Source organism: Triturus cristatus, chromosome 9 (genome assembly GCF_964204655.1).
Source record: "Triturus cristatus chromosome 9, aTriCri1.1, whole genome shotgun sequence".
NCBI classification, from domain to species: Eukaryota; Metazoa; Chordata; class Amphibia; order Caudata; family Salamandridae; genus Triturus; species Triturus cristatus.
The window spans coordinates 410,726,780-410,748,437 of NC_140592.1; the positions used below are offsets into that span (position 1 = coordinate 410,726,780).

Here is a 21,658-nt window from a genome sequence, read left to right on the forward strand (position 1 = left end):
AAAAATGGTCAGATGGCATGATGGACTCATTTCAAAGATATCATGATGTTTCCCTGAGTCAGGACAGGATGTCAAATGACATGCTTATTTTGGCTGGCACTATTAATTCATTTAAAATTCTGCTCTTTCTCTAAGCCAGTATGGAATGTCAACTGGTGAGGCAGAAAACAATGTTCCTGATCTATTGAGCATGTGTGACAGAAAAGTTCAAACTGAATAAAAGAACAGGACCCTCTCTACTGTACTTGGGGACACCAAAGCAGGATACGCACACAAAAAATGATTAAGCATCACCTGTGAATCCACACAAAATCTGATCAAGTTCTGCTGAACATACCTGACAAAACGCTGAATATGCGCAGAAATCAGCCCCACAGACTCATAAGAACTCACAATAACCGTCAGAAAACAGAAACCATTTTGGTTAAATTGAAAACAATCAGTATAACAGTTATGACAGAATAGAATGAAAAACTGATGATGTGCAGTTATGACTGCCATGTACAAAAGGCATGGATATTTAACTCCACTTTACAGGCAAACTACAATACTCAAAGAAACACTAGTGCACATGGACAAATCTATAGGAAAAAAATTCAGCATATATGTTTTCTGACAAAATCAAAGTAAATGAAAGAACGGATGATGAAGAACCACTTTCATTAAACAACTTTACTTTCAAACAGCTCCCTGTAGTCTTCTTTGGATTCGCGTTTTTGACCCGGATTTCAGGGTTCTCATTGAACAGCCAACATAACAGACTAATAAGTTGGACGGGCAAATGTGTCAGTTTATAAATGCCAAAAGATAGTGTTCTGCATTCTAAAAACACTGCTGCCAATGGCAAGTGGGTTGTGAGGAATGTTAGACATGGACAGTTTCAAATAAAACAAATTTCTGCAGAGAAGATGAGCTAATCAGATTTGAATGTGATGTATGAAACACTTCTGTATTTGCAGGCCATGTGATTTACAAAACCACAGTGTTTTCCCCTGCAATCGTGTTTTGTTATGCAATAAACCCCTTTTGAGTGGAGTCGAAGAGTTTTTCTGACTCGCAAACAGGTTTCTGCAACCCATTCAGAATGTAAATTAGTAAGGGGGCAGATGCTAAGGTATGTATCAACAGAATATGGCCGCAAACCATTGTTCAGTTACCAAGCGTCATATTTGGCTGGTAACTATTTGCTTTCTGGTGGCCTCATGTGGAGCACAAATTGGTCCAGGGAAACGCTACATGTTTACCCTGATGTCTTCCCTGCATACTTATTGTTTTTGATGAAGCAGCACTTGTCTAGTTAAGGGGCACGAGCTGCTTAAAAAAAAATGCAGGGAATGCAAAGGAACGAAGTTCTGCTGTATCTTGCTAAATGTGTCTTTTCTAATTAATATTCATGGGGGAGAAGTTTTTGCAACCATTAAGAAATATGATTTTTGTTATGCAACCGATTAGTACATCAGAAGCATTGCAAAGTGAAGGGCAGCATGCTAACCAGTTGGTGTACATTTTGCACATCCTAGTTTGAGAACTTCCCACAGTATACTGGTAAGCATTTCTTTGCTTACATCGTTGGTGCACAAAGTCTTTGCTGAGGCTGAAATTTCCCACCAATTTTAGCTTTACCAATACCTAAAGGTTGTGTTCAACAACAAACAGAAACACATCGTGGAGCAGAAACAAGGCATAAAGTGTTTAAAGACCAAAAAACACAAATACATTGCTGACCTGGACTTATTCTGGGGACCAGGATCAGCAATTGGCTTAGCCAAGATATTTATTTTACAATCAGATGAGGGGGCGGGGGGACACTTATAAACAGTCACATATTCTTATGTTATAAAGATTTGTTGACCCATATTATTTAGGTATCCGCACCCATTGTTCTAGGTCTCCGAGAGTCCTGTTTTCATCTGCTTTGTCTTAATAAGAGGAAATGCATGCTCATGGAAGGAAGTACGCTGTGCATAGGGTTAAACATCAAACTGGGAATATCAAAATCTTTTCAAAATAATTCCGGTGATGGAAAGCAGCAACTCGACAGATGGAGCTGCTTATTTCCTTCTAGCTTCCTACTTCAGTCTTTAGCTCTTCTCTGGAATATTGGAAATTAACTCTGAGTGACACCAGCATCACTGCCATAGTGGCCGGGCGCTTGAAGCGAGGAGTATAAACCTCCTTTTCACTTCCCCTCGTCGGCTTCCATTTCCTCGATGTCCTCGGGCTCTTCCTCATCAAAGTAACGCTCTTCTTCATCACGGGTCACAATCTCAAGGTTGTCAAAGTCCGGGTTATCATCCACTTCACTGTGGAGATTAAAAAAAAAAAACACATCAAAGAAGTAATCCTTCGCTTGCTAAAAGAATTCTTCATTTAGCAGATAACACACCAAAAGAAGAGGGAAATTGATGTTGCACTCTTGCCTTTGAAAAAAGTAACAGTCTAAACATACGTTACAATTGATTAAAAAAAGCTTAATGGACGTCCAATGGTTGTACATTACTTGAATTTACATGTGTGTAAATTGTACATATAGAAATTTGGAACGTAAACTAGTGCTTACTCAGACGAATATCAATTTCGTGGAGAGGAAAATGCTATGAAAATATGGTTTTGAACGACAAATAATAAGCTTTGGGAATCAACCAAAAAGCTGAAAGGCTCTTTACCACGCTTGACTGTGCACCAGATTTATATCCAAATTCAAAAAGCGCAACAGGTGCATAAAACATCCAACATTTCACCAATGCAAGATATGGTAAAATATGTCAAATAAAATATTTACCAGCAATGAAATAAGGACCGTAAAAAGAATGACATTTACTTATTTTAACACTGTAACAAATGTGTTAAAAAAGCGTACTTGTAACATTAGGAAAATAGGAGCAAACTTCCAAAGTACTTTACTATAGCGAAACTGTAGAAAGCTACCCAAATATGGATCAAACATCACTAACTAAGAATTGTACTCAAGCTTCGAATCTTATCCTTTAGTCAGAGTTCCTCACTTCGCCCCTGCCTGACCTACTTTTACTATCTCACTGACATTGCCTGCATCTAGCTGCCTCTATACTAAAAGTGATCTTGACCTAGAGAGAGCAAAATCCATTATCTGTAAGGTGTCTAGCGCAAGATTCCAATTTTAATGTTTTTTATGCAATTAATTTATATTATCCATCAATACTATTTTCTACACAAGTCTCCATTTGGAAAACGACATTTATCACAGAATTTTCACAAAATGTACCAATTTCCCATGTGGCACATGCACGGCATGTCCTTTTAAAAAACACTAGAAGGAAATTGACATTGGCACTGGTCGTCCTTGGGTAATTAAACATCACAAAAATTGTAAACCAGAAAACATAGTCTATATTATCACATGACGCTGTCAAGAACGCTATGTGGGAATGACGACACGGAAGATTAGTGAACATCGGAGCATTATCCGATGTAAGAAGAGTGCCACCCGCATGAAAAAACACTATGTGGAGAAACAACATACAGACAAAGATATCACATGTGTAGTTCTGGAAATAGTCTTCCCACGTTCTATTTACCAATATAACTAAGGTACTCCTAGAAAGGGTTCCATCAACAAAAGAACCTGACCGTTGTACGACACAAACTTTAAGAGACCAAAGGGTATTCTTCTAGTATACTCCCCTAACCGCTGGTTTCAATCAATTACCAGTCATGTTCGGTCCAAAATGTCCCAAATAACAAAGAGTGTTATCTTTACCAAATGTAAAATTCAAAAGTTAAACCTGATTAGATCCATCCCCTATCCCTTAAACAGTGTCTCAGTGGAAGAGGAAAGAAAAAAGGTGTGAAAGAAAGGAAGTACCTCACGTAAGCAACACCTGGTGGAGCTGCTGGTTTGTACTCATCAGTATGCCCACGTTTCTCTTAAGAAAGTTTGTGTGTCCTACAACTGTCAGGTTCTTTTGTTGATGGAATCTTTGAGTGAATGAATGAATGAATTAATTAATTAATTAGCATTTCTAAAGCGCATGGTTACCAGAAGGCCTCCCAGCGCTAGAAGCAGAGTCATCACAGAACTACAGCTAGACATCAAGGAAACAAAGGTTTTAAGGAGTTTTCGAAAGGACAAGTAGTCATCCTCAAGGTGGATACAAGTAGGTAGCTCCTTCCAACGTTTTGCCGCGTTGTATGAGAACAGGCGACCACCGCTCCGAGATCTGTTTATCCTGGGAACCACTACTAACAGAAACTACCTGCCTATATATCAGAATTACAATATGCCCCAAAGAAAAGGGGTCACAATATTATGCAACAGCAGCTAAGGCTGACACACATATATTCAAGACCCCCACCATAGATGCCTTGCTGACCGCCGGAGGAATTAAGACACATAATGGAGCTCTAACTCTTAATGGATATACGATAACCCTCTGTGATAAACCTGTGCCCTTACCTCACTGAAAAAATCCAACGAAGGATATGCCTTTTTCGTAGTCGGAATATTTCCGGAACCAGCTGGATCTTTATTCCCATGTAGCGCTGCCGTTAACTGATATTGCCCCATTGAAACGCATGGCAATCGCTATGCCACTGTTATAAAGGATCTAAGTGAATACTATAAATCCCCAGGTTTTCCTGAGTGTCCCACACCGTTTATTTAGTTCCCCCTGATGAAGGTGTTGCCCTATCCTGGGCTGTACACCGAAACGCGCTTTGGCGTTTAATCTTTCTCGTGTTACTGGACTTTGCCTCCATTTATTACTGGGAGGACACACGAGAACTTTCCACTGTGACATCTTGTGGCTGTTTTACGACCGGGATTGAATTTTGATGTTCTAGGAATGTTACTGTTGAATGAATGTGTATGTCTCTATGAGCAAATATGAGTATGACTGTTGGTTATGAATGTTTTATGTGGGACCTGTATATATTTATTGATTATACTTTATGTATTTAATTATTTACTATGTGAAGTTTTGATAAAAATATCTGAAATAATGACAATAAAAGAAAAATAAATATGTCTACTTTTGAATTTCTTGAATATATGTGTTTGTCAGCCTTAGCTGCTGTTGCAAAATATTGTGACCCCTTTTCTTTGGGGCATATTGTAATTCTGATATATAGGCAGGTGGTTTATGTTAGTTACTGTTTCTGTAATTTTCCCCTGCTTCCCCTGCCTATTATTCGCTCTCTCTCAGGGACCCCCCTTTATATTGGTTATCCTGGGAACCGCTGCCAGATGTTTATTCCCAGAACGCAAGGACCTGTTGGGACAATAGGAAGAGATGATAGACCGGAGAATCAGTGGACCCCTGGAAGATAAAGTCTTATGGATGATACATAGAGCTTTAAACTGAACTCTTTCTGCAACCGGAAGCCAATGGAGGGAGGTGATTGACGGTCTTGCGCATTCCCTATTAAAGACCTGCATGAGGAGGAGTGCTGCACAGTTTTGTACAGACTGTAGTTTTTTAGTCGTTGAGCACGGAGATCCTAAATAAAGAGCGTTGGCGTAATCAAGTCGCAAAATAATCAATGCTTGAACCAACTATCTCCTAGCATTGGAAGGCAGCAGGGGGAGGATTTTCCTTCTCTTCAGGATCCCATAACAGGTACCTGCCACCTTCCGTGCTTGCTCCTAAAGTTTAGGTTATTGTCCAGCCAAACACCAAGGCTTTTGATCTGATCTTTGGGAGGAGGCATGACGCCCAAGCACCTAGGCCAGAGTGAGCTGGTGTTCAGGGGGGAGGCTTTACCCAAGAACATCAGCCCAGATTTAGCCCCATTAAGTTTTATATACGAGCCTTCCATCCATGCAAAAACCCTTTCCAGACAGCGGGCCAGACTGGTCTCCGCATTCTCAGATTGACTTAGGGAGACAATCAGCTGAGTGTCGTCAGCATAGGTAACAATTTGAATGCCAAAGGGCTTGACAACCTCAGCCAGGGGGCTCATATAAATATTAAAAAGCGTGGGGCTCAGGGAAGAACCCTGAGGAACCCCACATCTCAGAGGCATACATACTTTCATAGATAAAGTTATCCTCAAATACTTGAAATGATCTATCATCCAAAAAGGACTCTAGCCACTTAAGAGCCGTTCCAGTCACTCCTACCTCTCTGAGTCTCGAAATAAGTAGTTGATGATTAACCTTGTCGAAGGCCACGCTAAGGTCAAGGAGGACAATTGCAGAGGAGCCGCCGACATCTAGAATTTTTCTGGCTTCCTCAACTACTGGAGGGTGACCTGACCGGTTCATTCCCTCTGATGCTCCCTGTTGTGGACTCCTTGAAAGTGAACAAAGGTGGGTGTACCGTCTGAAGACCCACATACAAGGACTGAATGATGTGCCATTTTGTGTACTATAGAAAAGAAAAATATATTCTCTCCTGCTTTTTTATTTTTCAAAATACACATGGGACTACAGGTCTCAACTTGCTCTAAGATACGGCTGCGTCACATGCGATCACCCACATTGTCCTTGAAAGACAACACGAGGTAACATGGCTTTTAAACATTCAGGAGGGATTATTCGTCCCAGCATGCACACAAAAGTGGATGCATCTTTGCAAGCACGTCTGGTTTTAGACCCATTTACTAGTCTAACAAGCATTTGGAATGCAATAGGTCTCGCAATTGCGAGATTTTGTGCTATTGGCCTTGTAAATGACAATGCATTTTATTTATGTGTTAAAAAACTTGCAATAATAAAAGGCATTGTCATTTACAATACCAATAGGTCAACGTTTCTAAAATGCAAGTCCTTTTGCGTTGTAAATGCTTGTTGTTTACAAGCACCCCATGCTGCTCTTTCACATTAGTAGAGGCCACGCCCCTTCTTTAGACGACCCATGTCTAAAGAAAGGCCCACGGCAGGTCTTAAAGTGAAAGCGATGTATGGGGCGCTTTTACCAAAAAAAGCATTTGTTTGTCAAGTTGACAAACAAATGCTTTTTTCGGGGGCAAATCGCCCGTGAAAGTGCACATGGGGCGCTGAATGTTGAAGGAAAGCATGTAGTGCCTGCAGTAGGAAAAACGCATTAAAGAACATAGTGCTTACAGACTAAATAAGACGTACCGTGTACCAACCAAAGTAAAAGGGCCAGTCCTCATGGGAGGTTACAAATGAAGACAAGGCGGTACTAAGGAGGGAATAACAAGCCTATTAACGAGTCAGAAGCCGGCATTTATGAAGCACATTGACAAGCCAATGACGAATATATATGGAGAGTGGGCCGGGCTTCAAGTCCATAATCCAATACAGCATGCCTCACAGAGCAGCGCATGCGCTGCCCAGGCTAGACCTAAAAACAACATCTCCCAACATGCCTGTGGGATCAGCCGCATGTTTTCACATGCAACCATCATGATTTGCCCAATAGGATGCAGACTTTGGGGCACACACAGGACTACAATTCCCGGTGTGCTCATAGGAACGGCTGCATAATCACACACAAACTTAGGTCGGAGACTTTACGACCCACATCGTCGGTTTAAATTCCAACCGGCTGATTACGATATAGCCGGTCGGAAATGAACCATGCCGGTCATTCCAGCTGGCTTGTGATGGGCTCAAGGAGACCATCGACCAGTTGGAACCAACTCATAATCCATATGGACGGCAGTTTGTGCCGTCCAGATTACGGTGAACGGTTTCCGGCAAGGTTTCCATGCCGGGCTTTCCGACATGGAAACCCTGTCAGAAAGCGTGTTCGGTGGCCGCTAGAAGGGCCACTCATTCCATTGCGGCCTATGGTGCCCCCCTGTTAATCCCTGCACCTTGTGGCAGGCACCTTGGGGTGCCTGCCACGGTGTGCAGGGATTAACACAATCTTCCATTTCTCTATGGGAGCTTGTGTTACAGCCGATTTATGGTCCTAACACAAGCTCCCATAGAGAAATGGGAGAATGCGACCATACCATAATTAGGGGGACGGGACCGCCATCGTAATAGGTCCCAAAGTCTCTCTCTCAAAATGCGTGTGACTAAAAGGCTCCCCTCGTCCCAGTTTCCATGAAGTTTATACGTCCCTAAATAAGGGTGAGATTTAGAATGTGGGCGTGTGTGTGAATAAAAGCAGGTTTTCACATTGTGTTATGTACATGCTGTGTGAGTGAGACCAGACCATACACACAAAATTTCGAAAAGGCAGTTGTGATGCCCCACAATTGGCATGGCTGAATCCTGCCTGACCGGAAATCGCAGGCAGGTCTTGCCGTTTTCGAACACTATATGTCCCAATTTTATGGCATGACACGGAGGCCAATATTATGCAATCTCCTTTTATTGCCAGCTCACAGCAGCAACAATTAGTAAGAACTTACAACTTTCAAAACATTCGGAACATCTATATAGACTAGTAACAAGCAGTCATCTTCCTTCTTTTATTGCTGCTGCTCATAAGATAAGTAACCTTTCTTCTTCTCTTGTTAACCGAGACTTTAAAATTATCTATATTTCAATTATATTGTTGTATTATCTTTTGTTGTTTAACTCTCATGGCTCCCCAATGTAATTACAATTTTTTTCAGTATCACTGACTGCAATTTTAATGTTTGCCTTTACTTCTACTGGTTACTGTATTTCACAACTTCCCTCGCCTTACCACCTCGCGTTACCACCTAATACGTTTATTTAACCTCAAAAGCCCCCCACCTCTCTTCATTGAAAATACCGCCGATCACTACATTTAGTCCGGATGTAATATATATAATTAATACCGCCATTTTTAACCCTATGAGACCTCAATCTCATTAGCGCGATCCTTCGCGCTCTCTCCTTTACCATCGCGTTACCTTCCAACGCGTTTTTAATTTCCCCCTTGACGATTGTCCCCTAAATGAAAATATCACCGCACTCAGGCCCGGATTCAAATATCGCGCTGGAGCCTCGCTATCTCTAACGCGACCTCGCGCGCTCTCCCCAGCTCGAGCCTGAACTGTTTCTCGCTCGCGTATGCCTCCCATGCGTACGCGTTAATAGAAAAAGAAAATATTACATTTTAACTTACCTGAATGTCCAGCGCTTAAAGCGGGGGAACCCCCGGGGCAGAATACTCCTAATCTGTATCCCGTTGCGGCCGTAGCTCAAAATGCAACCGCACCGGGAGGAAGCTCACAAACAAAGAAGTCAAACCTCAGAAATGAGAGGAAAGGCCCTTCCAACACTATTAGCAACAGCTCTAACACATACCTAATCGACAGTTGAGAAGCCTTCTGAACACACGATCTCAAGACTACCCAGCAAAAGACTTAATTAATGCCACTGCCCCCCCCCCCCCCCTTCTGGCCTTTATTCTTTTAAAAATAACTTACTACAACTTTTATCAATCCTTTATTTAACATTTAATTTATAACAATATAAAACAAGCATTTACAATGCAATGGTCTCGGCATTGGTAAAGTTAGAGCTATTGGCATTGCTCATGACATTATTTTTGTTTTTGTTTTTAAAACATTTAAAGAAACGGCATTGTCATGAGCAATGCCAATAGCTCTAACTTTAACAATGCAGAGACCGTTGCATTGTAAATGCTTGTTTTTAGGGGGGAGGGACCCCCTCACTAGCCCAGCAGTGGTTTGATGCAAAACAATGGGGGCCCCCAGCTGGATGAGGTGGGGGTCCCGAGATTCCATAACCCACAGATATTCATAGTCTTGACTGCTGAGGGGCCCTGGTTTGTGCTATGCCCTGTACCCCAGAGAGGTGGGGGGAGGGAGACACAATGTCCCTTGAAGCAGCAGAAGATGGTCGATTATGTGGAAAATGCTGCAAATCTTCAATTATGCTGAAAAATCCTCAGTTGCAAAATTGCATCATTCCATGGGCCTGTAACTGCAAGAAGCGCGAGGTGAGAGGGAAAGATGCCTCTAATCGGAGACAAAGTCCACTCCATGAATATTTTGAAGAATTGGTAACTAATAGGCGAGACCTAAACACCTGGTCTTGATGAGATAAATACTCGTGGATGGAATAGGGAAGCCTGAAGGGTGTGTAGAACTGTTTTCAGTCATTCTACTGATGCCAGACCTCAAAATGTATTCTTAATTCTATCATGTATCATTCTCACTGGGCACTAGTTTAACTAAAAAAATGACTGCTCTATTGAAGTTAAATTCAGTGCTGATGAGAGATAATATAAATCTCCCATGTCAGCTGTGAGCACTTCATCTACTCTTTTTTTTTACTTTGCGTCTGGGAGTCTGCAGTTGTTCTTTCACCTGGGACTGCAAGTACCAAGATGCAAAGGGAACGCAGAACTGAATGACATGAATGACTCTCGCCTGGTTTGGAGCAGCCTTGGATACCTCACTCTTTCAGAACTGTCTCTGCTCTTGTGCTCATACATATTTGTTTGTTTTTAAACGGTTTCTGTGCTGCTTTATCTGTATCCTCTTTGCCATTTTCCAGGGCAGTTGCCTTAGCCCTCTTTTATTAGTTGGCATCATTGGACGGGCACTGTGCATTAATGGTTGGTTAGGCTGTGCGTGTCTCACCCTCTCGCTACAAAGGTGCTTCTTAGCATATGCAAATGCCGATGGCATTACTGTAATTACATAACGCTCAGAAAGTTTGCCTGACGGCTCTCCTTGTTGCCAGCTAGTGGATCTGGGGTTAGAGAGATGCAGCGGATGGCACCAGGTCGCACACTTAATCAGTTGGGGAAGCTGAGATTGAAACCCGGGTCTCCCTGGTTTCACAGCTGCAAAATAAGATCATATTCTCCAAGACATGTGCCCGCGTCCCCTGCAGCCTCCATCTCTCTCTCTCTGGGCAGTGCCATTCCCCGTGCAGTGCCCTGTCCGTGCCCCCCGCTCCATCCATGTGCCCCTCACGAGTGCGCGCCTCCTGAATCAGAGGAGGCAGCCCTCTGATTAAACGGTTGTCCTGGCAACCCAGAGAAGCATTGGACTTTCCTACAGGCTACTAGGTGGGAGGGGGCGTTGTGGGAAATACAAGGAGTGGGGGAGGGTTGGGACGGTGTGAGGTAGAAGAGAAGTTGGTGAGCTGCAGGGCTTTGGTTGGGGGTGTGAGGATATGCATATGTGTGAGCATAGGACTAGTACGTGTTGTTTTTCTAGCGGATACGTTAGCTGAGGTAATTTGCTCAGGATCAAACAGTTTGTTAAATGAGATTTCTGAATTCAGTTCATCTGAGGGCCCAGTTGGCAACATATACCATAGCCCACATCTCGCCCGAGCAGAAATATGAAGGCAGTGGGTTGGGGATGAGGGATGTGAGCGAGGAGCATTGCTTAGAGGAGTGAGATGTGCCTTTGGTGGGATGCGAGTGAGGACCATAGCTCATGAGGGTAAGGGAAGTGAGTGAGGGACAGGGCTCCTGGGGAGTGGGTGAAGAGCATAGCTTGAACTGGAGGGGTGAGAGTGTGGCTTGGGTGGGGTGTGAAGGAGGTGCAGGGCTTAAAGTGGGGTGAAAGTGATGACCGTAGCTCATGAGGGCGAGGGCTGGCGAGGAGAGATGCGAGGACCATTCCTCATGGGGGTAAGTGAGGCTGGCGAGGGGATAGCTCCTGGTGTAGTGGGGCTGCTGAGGAGAGATACGAGTGAGGACTGGGGGCCATAGATTAGAGGGGTGAGAGTGTGGCTTGGTGGGGTGTGAAGGAGGTGCACAACTCGGAGTGGTTTCCAAGGGGCTAAGGCGGGATGTGAGTTTGATGCACAGAGGGATGGACGGGTGAGGGAAGTGAGTGAGGGCATAGCACGGGGCGGTAGGGAGGGGGCTCAGGGTGGAAGTGAGTGAGAGCCCGGGCACAGCTCAGTGGGGCGAGAGGGGGCGAAGGGTCGAAGTGAGTGAGAGATCCCAGGGGCAGCTCGGAGTAGCGAGAGGGGGCTATGGGTGGAAGCGAGTGAGGGCACAGCTCGGCGGGGCAAGAGTGGACGAAGGGTAAAAATGAGTGTGATCCCAGGGGCAGCTCGGAGGAGCGGGAGGGGGCCAGAGTGGAAGTGAGTGAGAACCCGGGCACAGCTCGGCGGGGCGAGAGGGGGCTAAGGGTGGAAGCGAGTGAGGGCACAGCTCGGCGGGGCGAGAGCGGGGATGTGAGTGAAAAGAAGGCTTGGAGGGGTGAGAGTGGGCGAGGGGACGTGGCTTAGGAAGAACGTTTGACGGGGATGAGATCGCAAGGTTGGAGGGGAGGCAGGACTTGGATGGGATGAGTGGGGGGCTGCAGGGGGGAACGCCGAACCTGCCTCCGATGCTGTTTTTCTCCTTCAGCGCAATCAGTGCTGAGAGCTTGTGTCTCTCCTGTGCCTGGGAAAGTGGGTTAGCCTCGGAAGGAGCAGGCGTGCAGTGTGCGCACACATCCACACACACAGCCCCGGGAGCAGCAGCACTCCAGGAGAGAGGGGTCACCAGCGCAGGGTCACAGTCCACACTCACGACAGCCCATGGACCACAGGCCGCCTCAGGAGAGAAGGTCGCGGTTCAGTTCGAATTCCCTTCTCGCGCCCTTTGACTCGATCCATGCCTCCCAGGGGCAAACCGATGCCGCCACCATTAACATTCCGCCCCACCTCTAATCAACTGCAATGATTGCGCTGCAAAACATCCGAAGGTCCCGTACAACGGGATGAACCGGAAATGGCCTCATACCCAATCCAGTCTAAAAAGCCGCTGAGTCACAGAAAGTTAAAGAGCAAAAAAAAACGAGGGCACCGGAAGACACCACCGCCTTTCTCCGAGGCAGAGCAGAAATGCCTCGGAGAAAGGCAGCGTCTTTTTCGGATTCGGGGGCGTGTTTTGCGGTTTAATGAAATGGAACGCAAAAAACACGCCCCCGATCCGAAAAAGACGGGGCTTCAACGGAGTGACTGACCTGTTCTCCAGTGGCTGGCCAGCATTCAAGAGGCCAGCCAATGGAGAACAGGGGAGAAGAGGGGCAGGTGCAAGCCCCTCTTCTCCAAGACATTAAATCTCCGGACTTCCGGTCTGCCGACCGGATGGTCCCGAGACCTAAAAATAAAAAAGGAAGAGAAGGTCAGATCAGGAACTAGATTCATTAGTTCAGAATAGACTAGAAGATATTATAAATAGGGCTCTAGGTAGACTGATGGGGGTCGCTAGATGACACCATCAGTAAAAAAATACAAAGCCTCTCTAGTCAACATACTGACAATCCCGGTTGCTCTACTTGGCAAGAAAAATCTCAGAAAAAAAGACCATCGGGTGAGTACCCCCATAAGAAATCGAAGAAATCAAAAGGGACCACAGAGGGTGTACCGGATGACGCCGGTGATAGACTCAGTGTACTCAACACTGCGGATGGGCATGACGGCCCGGTTGTCCCTATAGATACTGACTCTGATAATGACGAAGATCAAAATTACGAGCCAGAACTTGATTTCTCTTGCTCTTCAGAGTTTAACTCTGATTATGATGATACACCCACTTCAAAAAAAGGGAAATGTGATGAGGCATCTTCGGCCTCTGGGTCTAAGATTCTTGACCCGTTTGGGGATAATATGTTTGACCCATTAATGATAAGACATCCCCTCTAACCGAATGGACACCCTCACAACATGTGGCCAAGTATATCACCTTCTGGCTAAGAAGGGCAATACCTAAAGAGGTTAGATCGCATTTACGATCAGAGTGCCCTCGCCCATCCCTACCAGAAATGATAGCTAAGGCTCACGAACTCGACCACAAAGTGGTCTCTTTCATTAACAAGGGCGGAAAAGACCCTAGAAGAGGCTTAGACAGAGGGCTAAAGTCATGTCAAGACAAACTCCTCGACATATTCGGCCCACTCACTAAGATCTTCGAGATGGCTGAATCTGCCTACCTAAGCGACACCAAAGTTGACCCCAAGGAATTACGGGAACGGACACAGAGAGCTATCTGCCTCCTTGGGAATGCCAATACGGCTATATCAAACGAAAGGAGAAAAAGCATCCTTTTAAAACTGGACCCCAAGCTCATAGAGCTCGCAAATTAAGAAGGAGGAGCCTCCTCTCAAGGCCAACTTTTCGGGGATGATTTCATCAGAGAAATGGCCAAATATGTGGGAATATTTAGCTCAATGCAGAAGTCGCAAAAAGAAATAAGACAAGTCTTCAATGATAGGATTTTTGGAAGGGCCGGGCGAACAAGGGGTCGGTTCCCCGGCCGCGGATCAACTTCCTACAGACCCTACATGGCACAAGGCAATCGGTCCTTCCAAACCTATAATCATTCCAACTTTTATCCACAAAGACAGAGAGGAGGTCGCTTCAGAAATAACAGAGGTGATAGAAGACAAAGAGGATTCTCTTCAGGTAGGTCACTCCAAAGACCCTTTACCTTCCCCTATAAAGGTGGGAGGGAGATTAGCCCAGTTCTCTGGAAACTGGAATTTAGTGACACAAGACCCTTGGGTACTACAAACGGTCAAGGGATACCGAATAGAGTTCACACATACTCCCTGCCAGATCAAAATCCCAAGAGAAATCGTGTTCTCTCAAGAACATTCGAAACTGGTAACAAAGGAGGTTCAAGACATTCTGACCAAGGGTGCCATCAGGGAGACAACTCATCCAAAATCTGGCTTCATCAGCAACATATTTTTGGTAGAGAAAAAGAACAAAGAGATAAGGCCTGTAATAAACCTAAAGGAGTTAAACGGATGGGTGGTTTATCGCCACTTGAAAATGGAGGGCATATACCTCCTAAGGGACATACTAAGAAAAGGGGATTGGCTAACAAGACTAGATCTCAAGGACGCCTACCTTACTATCCCCATCTGGCCCCCGCATCAAAAATACCTTCGCTTTACATGGCAAAACAAAATGTGGGAATTCTCCAGTCTCCCTTTCGGTCTATCTTCAGCACCATGGTGCTTCACAAAGGTACTCAGACCAGTAGTAGCATGGCTCAGGGCAAAGGTTGTAAGGTTAATTATATACCTAGACGACGTCCTAATTATGGGTCAATCCAAAGACATTGTATCCCTGCATACTCAGTGGGCGATAGAAATATTAGTAAACTTAGGATTTGTCATAAACATTAAAAAATCCTCACTAACTCCAACACCAGACACACAATTCCTGGGATTTGTCGTAGACACCCTGCGCACAGAGATTCGCCTACCCAGAGACAAACTAAAAAACTACGAAAGGAAATAAAGAAAGTATTATTAGCAAAGTCTCTTACTCTGAAAGACTTAGCGAAGATCCTGGGTCTCCTATCTTCCACCATCCAAGCCATATTCCCCGGACCTCTCTATTATCGAGCCCTTCGAAGGCTAAAAAAGAGATGCCTTCGAAAAGATCAATCATACTCTCAAACCTTGTCCTTAGATCAGGACTCGAGGGAAGAATTGGAATGGTGGCTCAAGAACGCACAAGCTTGGAACGGAAGAGCAATCTTCGGGGAGGAACCCGAATTAGTGATAGACTCAGATGCAAGCCTAGAGGGTTGGGGAGCGAGATGCGGAAAATCTTCAACAGGGGGTCGTTGGTCGGAGCAAGAGAGGAACATGCACATCAACTGCTTGGAACTCCTAGCGGGCTCCTTTGCAGTCCGGAGCTTCACTCAAGAAAATATGAAATGTTGTGTAATGCTTCACATGGACAACATTTCCGCAGTCCACTATGTGAGCAAGATGGGAGGTCCACACTCCAAAGACTTAGCGGAACTAGCGAAGGACTTTGGGGGTTACTGTTTAAGCAAAGGAATCTCAGTTGTAGCACAACACATTCCTGGACTGAGCAATGGAGTAGCTGACTGGTTCTCCAGAAATTTCAAGGACTCCAGCAATTGGAGACTGAACAGAGAGATATTCCTACACATACATCACATATGGGGCCCTTTCGACATGGATCTCTTTGCAGACAGGCTCAATACTCATTGACACAGTTTTTCAGCTGGAAACCAGACCCTCAAGCAGCTGGGGTAGACGCTTTTCTACAGGACTGGAGAGGTCTAAGACCATATGCCTTCCCTCCATTTGTCATGCTTCCCAGGTTCCTCTTACATACACGCAGACTAAGGGAAACAGTAGTAGTGGTAACCCCCCTTTAGATATCTCAGGCATGGTTCCCCGTTATCCTAGAAATGTTAATAGACTTTCCTTTACTAATTCCCCACTTCAAAACCCTACTCCTGGGACCTAGATGGGGAAATACATCCTCTAATAGAAGAAGGCTCCCTCACTCTGATGGCATGGAAAATTTCTGGAGACAGTGGGAAATCCCTGGCCTTTTGCCAGATGGTTTCAGGCCCATATCTGAGTCTTGGGCTTCTGGAACAAGAAAGGCATATAGACTGGCATGGAACAAATGGATTTGCTGGTGTATTCAACGGGATATCAATCCCATTTCAACTGATGTAGTCTACGTAATAAATTACCTAACAGAATTATTCGAATCTGGTTTATCCTTTAGGACAGTAAATATCTACAGATCAGCCATCTCTGCTGGTCATTCCCTGATAGACGGACTCCCTGTTGGCCAGAATACCTTGACATGGCGGATTATGAGAGGCATTAGGGTCCTTAAACCTCCAATACCTAAGTACACTTCTCTTTGGGATGTTAAACTGATCCTTCAAGTTTTAGACAAATGGGGTGATAATCACCTTTTGTCACTTAAAAAACTCTTATAAACTCACAACCCTCCTTTGTCTCGTTTCATTTAGACGTACATCCGATGTAAGAGCTTTAGATGTCACCAGTAAAGCTCATCAACCTGAAGGAGTTTGCTTCTATATTAAAAGAAGAACTAAAACACTTTCCTCAACCATTTTCTACCCTTACTTCTCTGCTAATCCTAGACTGAGTGTGGTGGAATGTTTGAAAGAATATGAAAAGAGAACCCTTAACTTGAGGAACGATGTCACACAACTTCTTATATCTCACAAAAGACCTCACAAAGCTGTCTCGCCCGCTAACTTAGCTAGATGGGTGAAATATGTCATGTCTGAAGGGGGTGTAGACATATCTGTTTTGGGAGCTCATTAACTTAGAGGTGCCTCAGCCTCAAAAGCTTTGACCTTAGGAGGAAGTTTACAATATATTTTAAGACCAGCCGATTGGTCTATCGAAAACATGTTTAAAAGCTGCTACTTTAAACCATTGTCTCATGTAATTGATAATGTACTGAATGCACTTTGAACTTGCATAATATTGTCCTCCGTGTCATGCCATAAAATGTAGATTTTCCACAGCCTGCTGAAAAGAAAATCTGGATTTTATTAAAGACACGAAGGCTAAGATTATCCCACCACTAATACCCGCCCGGGTAGATTAACGTTTTATTTACTTTCTTTCAGAGTGACGAGCCTTGGTCATGGAACCCTTTCTCTCCTACACTTATTCATGAGGAAATTGTCTGGATTAAAGTTACACAATTCGCAACGCAGAATAAAAGAAGGAAGATGGCTGCTTGTTACTAGTCTATATAGATGTTCAGAATGTTTTGAAAGTTCTAAGTTCTCACTAATTGCTGCTGTGAGCTGGCAATAAAAGGAGATTGCATAATCTTAGCCTCCGTGTCTTTAATAAAATCCAGATTTTCTTTTCAGCAGGCTGTGGAAACTCTGCATTGTTGGGGTCTGCAAAATGTACAGCAAATGTGCATACATGTCTTATGTCCTTTTAGGAACTCATCATTGACCTCCAGCCATTAGGAATTAAAAAGTGACATACAGAATCCTAGTCCTGAAGAAAGCCCCGGAACCATCTGCCGGCCCTTGTTGGGCGGAAACATGTCGACCAAGAGAGTCACACGTTGCATAATGGTGTCTCAGGTGTCCAATTGTGGTATGACATTATATTGCATTCTGTTGTAATGCATGCCTTCATCACGCATGCGAGTTACAACGCGAATGCCATTACAACGCAAAACTTTACTACGCATATTTTTTCAACGAATATTCCTTTACCAAGTATGCCTTTACAGAGAAATTAATTGTAAAAACAGGTTTGATAAAAACATATGCGTGGTAAGTGTTTCTCTGAACTTTCCCTTAAACCCTAATCCCGGTCCCTGGTGCACCATTTCCCTTTTCCCTGCCGTAAACGCTAAAACCCTACCCCAACGCAACTCCCCCTGGCCCCAGCCTTTCCCTTCCCTAAACCCGTATGTGACACCCCCGCCCTTAGCCTTTTCCCTATTTTAAACCCTAAAACACTACTCCTATGCAACCCAGCCCCTGGCCCCCAGCCCTTCCCCTGCACGATCTCCCTTGCCTGCCCTCAGCCCCTAAAATAGTAGTCCTCCTGCCCCAAGCCCAATACCCTTGCCTCTCTCCTCATGGTTCGTGCGGTGCAAGTAGCTCCTCTGGGGGGGGGGCATGTCGTTCTGAGCTAGTGGAAGAGTCTGTTTCCTTGAACGATGCGGATCACCTAGCAAAACAGCGGTTTCCACAATTATGCCTCGATTTGTTTTACTATGCATATGCTTTTACCACACATACCTTTACAGCGAAATTCGTTGTAAAGGCATGTGTGGTAAAAGCATATATGTAGTAAAAAAAATGTATAGCAAAGACTACGCGTTGTAATGCTTGTACTGTAATGGTATGCGTGGAAATAGCTGCGTTGTAATGGCTGTTTCCCGTGTCCAATACTTATTTTAACCCCCTCTACAGCACCCATTAAAAAATGACGGAATTTAAAACACAGGTAGGAGTATGGGGTTTTTAGCTATTAGGACCTGCCACCCCTTACGAACATCCCTAACAGTCCCTCTAAATACAACGAGGGCTGCCCGCCACTTGAGCATTCTCAGTCGAGGGCGGGATGGCTAATGATGATGCATGACACCCAAAGGGAGTGTGAGGGCATCTTGTTCTTTTTTGGACATCCCCCGGGGTCCTCACTCCGGTCATTGGGGCACGAAAAGTCCTAACATGAGTAAAAAGGCTCATTAATGTGGATGTTCGGTTCCCATATTTTGATGGCCTGTCCTGAGTATGTTTGCTTTATTCTAGTTATGTTCTTATAAGGGAGAGTGCAAATGGTTACCCATACAATTTTTCTCTCTCATTCTCCCAGCCTTCCAAATAAGAAGTTTTTTGTGTACGTTGTTATATTAAACTTTCCACAATTCAAAATATTTTCACTTTGATAAACTCCCTGGCACCAGAAGTTAAATTGCTAGGTTGCGGTTAGTTGCCTCACCATGTCATCTCACATTGTACGCACTACTAAATCTTCCAGAATGGATATAGATTAGCAAAAAGAACTAAACCTTCTTCTTCAACCTTCAAACTTCCATCCTGTTCTTCATACACTGGTCAACTCTGGCATCGACGGAAGCAACACAACCCTTGTGGGAGGAATTAAAGCCAACTTAAAACTACTCAAACAGATTTTGCATTCTGTATTTAGACTGGTCTTGGGCACAAAAAAAACTGACCACATTTTTCCCATTCTGACAGTATTGCATAGTTCCCACTTCAGGCGAGAATGAAATTCAAACTAGCATGCATTATTTTCAAAATACTGAGCCTCGAAAAACATGGACACATCAGCATCTCCCAGAAAATATTCGACAGCAAAGAAATCCCTCAGAAGCAAAAACACCTTTTCAACTCGAGAGGAAAAATATAAGCACCCATTTGCAACAGTTCAGTTATTCTCAGGAGTGGCGTCCAGGGTATGACATTCTTTGGAGAAGAGCAGATGCATCAAGAACGTGTCTCTGAAAAATCAATTTTAAATAACATATTTGTACTATTATTCAACTAGTATTGCTAATCTTTCTTTATTCACTGTACTTCTTTCACTTCCCCTTCCACCTGCCTGCAATTCTTTTCAATTATACCCTTTCCCCTAGCCTCTCCTATCCTTCCCCCATATGATTTTTGTTAGACGGACCGGGAGGGTCGGCCGAGGACAAGGGGAGAGGTCTCCGGGGAGAGCCGTCTCCAGCGGTCGTACAGATAAATAACTTCCCCCCCACAGACAGACACCACACAAGGAGAAGATTTAGCGTTCTTTTATAGGCAATTTCTTAAGGTACGATGAAATGGTACAAGGAGGTCTGGACGCAGGGGTCCCCTCGATTCGAGTCTCTCAGGTTGGGGAAAGGGGGTAGCGGGACAGTCTGGTTACCAGTCTGGTAGCTGAGATGGAATGGTGGATAGCTCACAATCCTCGAGCTCGGTGTTCTAGCTTGGACGGGCCGCGGCAGCGCCAGCAGGTCCCGGTGAAGATGGTCGATACACGGTCCGCGGCAGCGCCAGCAGGTCCCGGTGAAGATGGTCGTTACACGGTTCGCGGCAGCGCCAGCAGGTCCCGATGAAGGTGGTCGTTACAACGGTCCGCGGCAGCGCCAGCAGGTCCCGACGAGGTTGGATGTTGCAGAAGGCCGCGGCAGCGCCAGCAGGCAGGACGATAGTTCACAAGGCAGGGCTACGGCAGCGCCAGTAGTCCGTCAAGGCTGAGTTCTCTCGGTGTCTCTCGACTCCAGGATACAACTGCCTTCCTGCTCTGGAGCTGCCCTAGTTATAGGTCTGGCGCCCTTTGATGTCCGGACCCTCGCACTTGGAGGTTGGGGGGTCCGGGATGAGGGTGTCCAGACACCCAGCAGGGGGTGGAGCCAGCGCCTAGGGGAGCTGGAGGGCGATCGGCACCTGGCGGGGGAGAGCCCTTGATGCTTCTTTCTCCCATTGACCTGCCAAGTGGTCCGTTCACCTCCTGGGTGGATGGTGGTGCCGGGATGTCGGGGCCGGCCAGGCCCAGGGTTAGGGTCGGGTGGAGGCCACGCGGCCTCGTGGCGCAGGGCCCAAGATGGCGGCTGATCCGGCCGGGGGAGCCGGTGGTGGTTCGGTCCCGTGATACATGGAGGTCCGGGGGCAGGAGTTCCGTTGGGAGACGGGGTGCGGGTGATTCTTGTGGATAACACCTGGCGGGCCGGGGCTTGGGCCCTGTCATGCGGGGAGGGAGCAAGCCCTTCGTGTGGCCGGTCCAACATGCGTCCCCCCCAGCTGAAGGCGGGGAGAGTCACCCATCCTCTTGGGGACTCTCCTCGTCGAGGCGGAAAAAGCGTGACAGGCCATCTGCGTTGGCGTGGTCTTGGCCCGGTCGATGTTCCACGGTGAAGTCCATTCCCTGCAGGGAGATGGACCAGCGCAATAGTTTTGGGTTCTCCCCCCGCATCTGCATCAGCCACTGCAGGGGTCGATGGTCGGTTTGCACCCGGAAGTGGGTACCGAAGAGATAGGGCCGGAGCTTTTTGAGGGCCCACACTACTGCGAAGGCCTCCCTCTCGATTGTGCTCCAGCGCTGTTCTCGGGCCAGGAGGCGTCTGCTGATGAAGGCCACCGGCTGGTCACGACCCTCGGGGTTCAGCTGGGAAAGAACCGCCCGATGCCGTGGTCGGAGGCGTCTGTCTGTACAATGAATTCCCGACTGTAATCGGGGGCCTGGAGCACAGGGGCGGTGCACAGGGCGGCCTTCAGCTTCTCGAAGGCCGCTTGACAGTCGGGGGTCCAGTTAATCCGCTTCGGGTGGTTTTTGGACGTGAGACCCGTGAGGGGCCCCACAATGCTGCCGTAGTACCTCACGAACCGCCGGTAGTAGCCGGTGAGCCCCAAGAAGGCTCGGACCTCGGTCTGGGTGACGGGGGGCTGCCAGGACTGGATGGCAGCAATTTTAAGTTGCAGCGGGGCCACCAGACCGCTTCCCACCTGGTGTCCGAGGTAGGTCACGGACCCTTGACCAATTTGGC

The 21,658-nt window shown here is 45.9% G+C and overlaps 1 protein-coding gene across 1 annotated transcript in view; it reads right to left on the reverse strand.

Moving 5' to 3' along the window:
* Positions 1 to 399: 399 nt before the first annotated feature.
* The window catches only part of CCDC97 (coiled-coil domain containing 97), a 78,322-nt gene continuing 57,063 nt past the window's right edge, over positions 400 to 21,658 (reverse strand). The window contains exon 5 of the mRNA XM_085625281.1: positions 400 to 2,303. Within this exon, the coding sequence (XP_085481407.1) occupies positions 2,180 to 2,303 (124 nt within the window). The 3' untranslated portion in view covers positions 400 to 2,179. The remainder of the gene's footprint in view (positions 2,304 to 21,658) is intronic.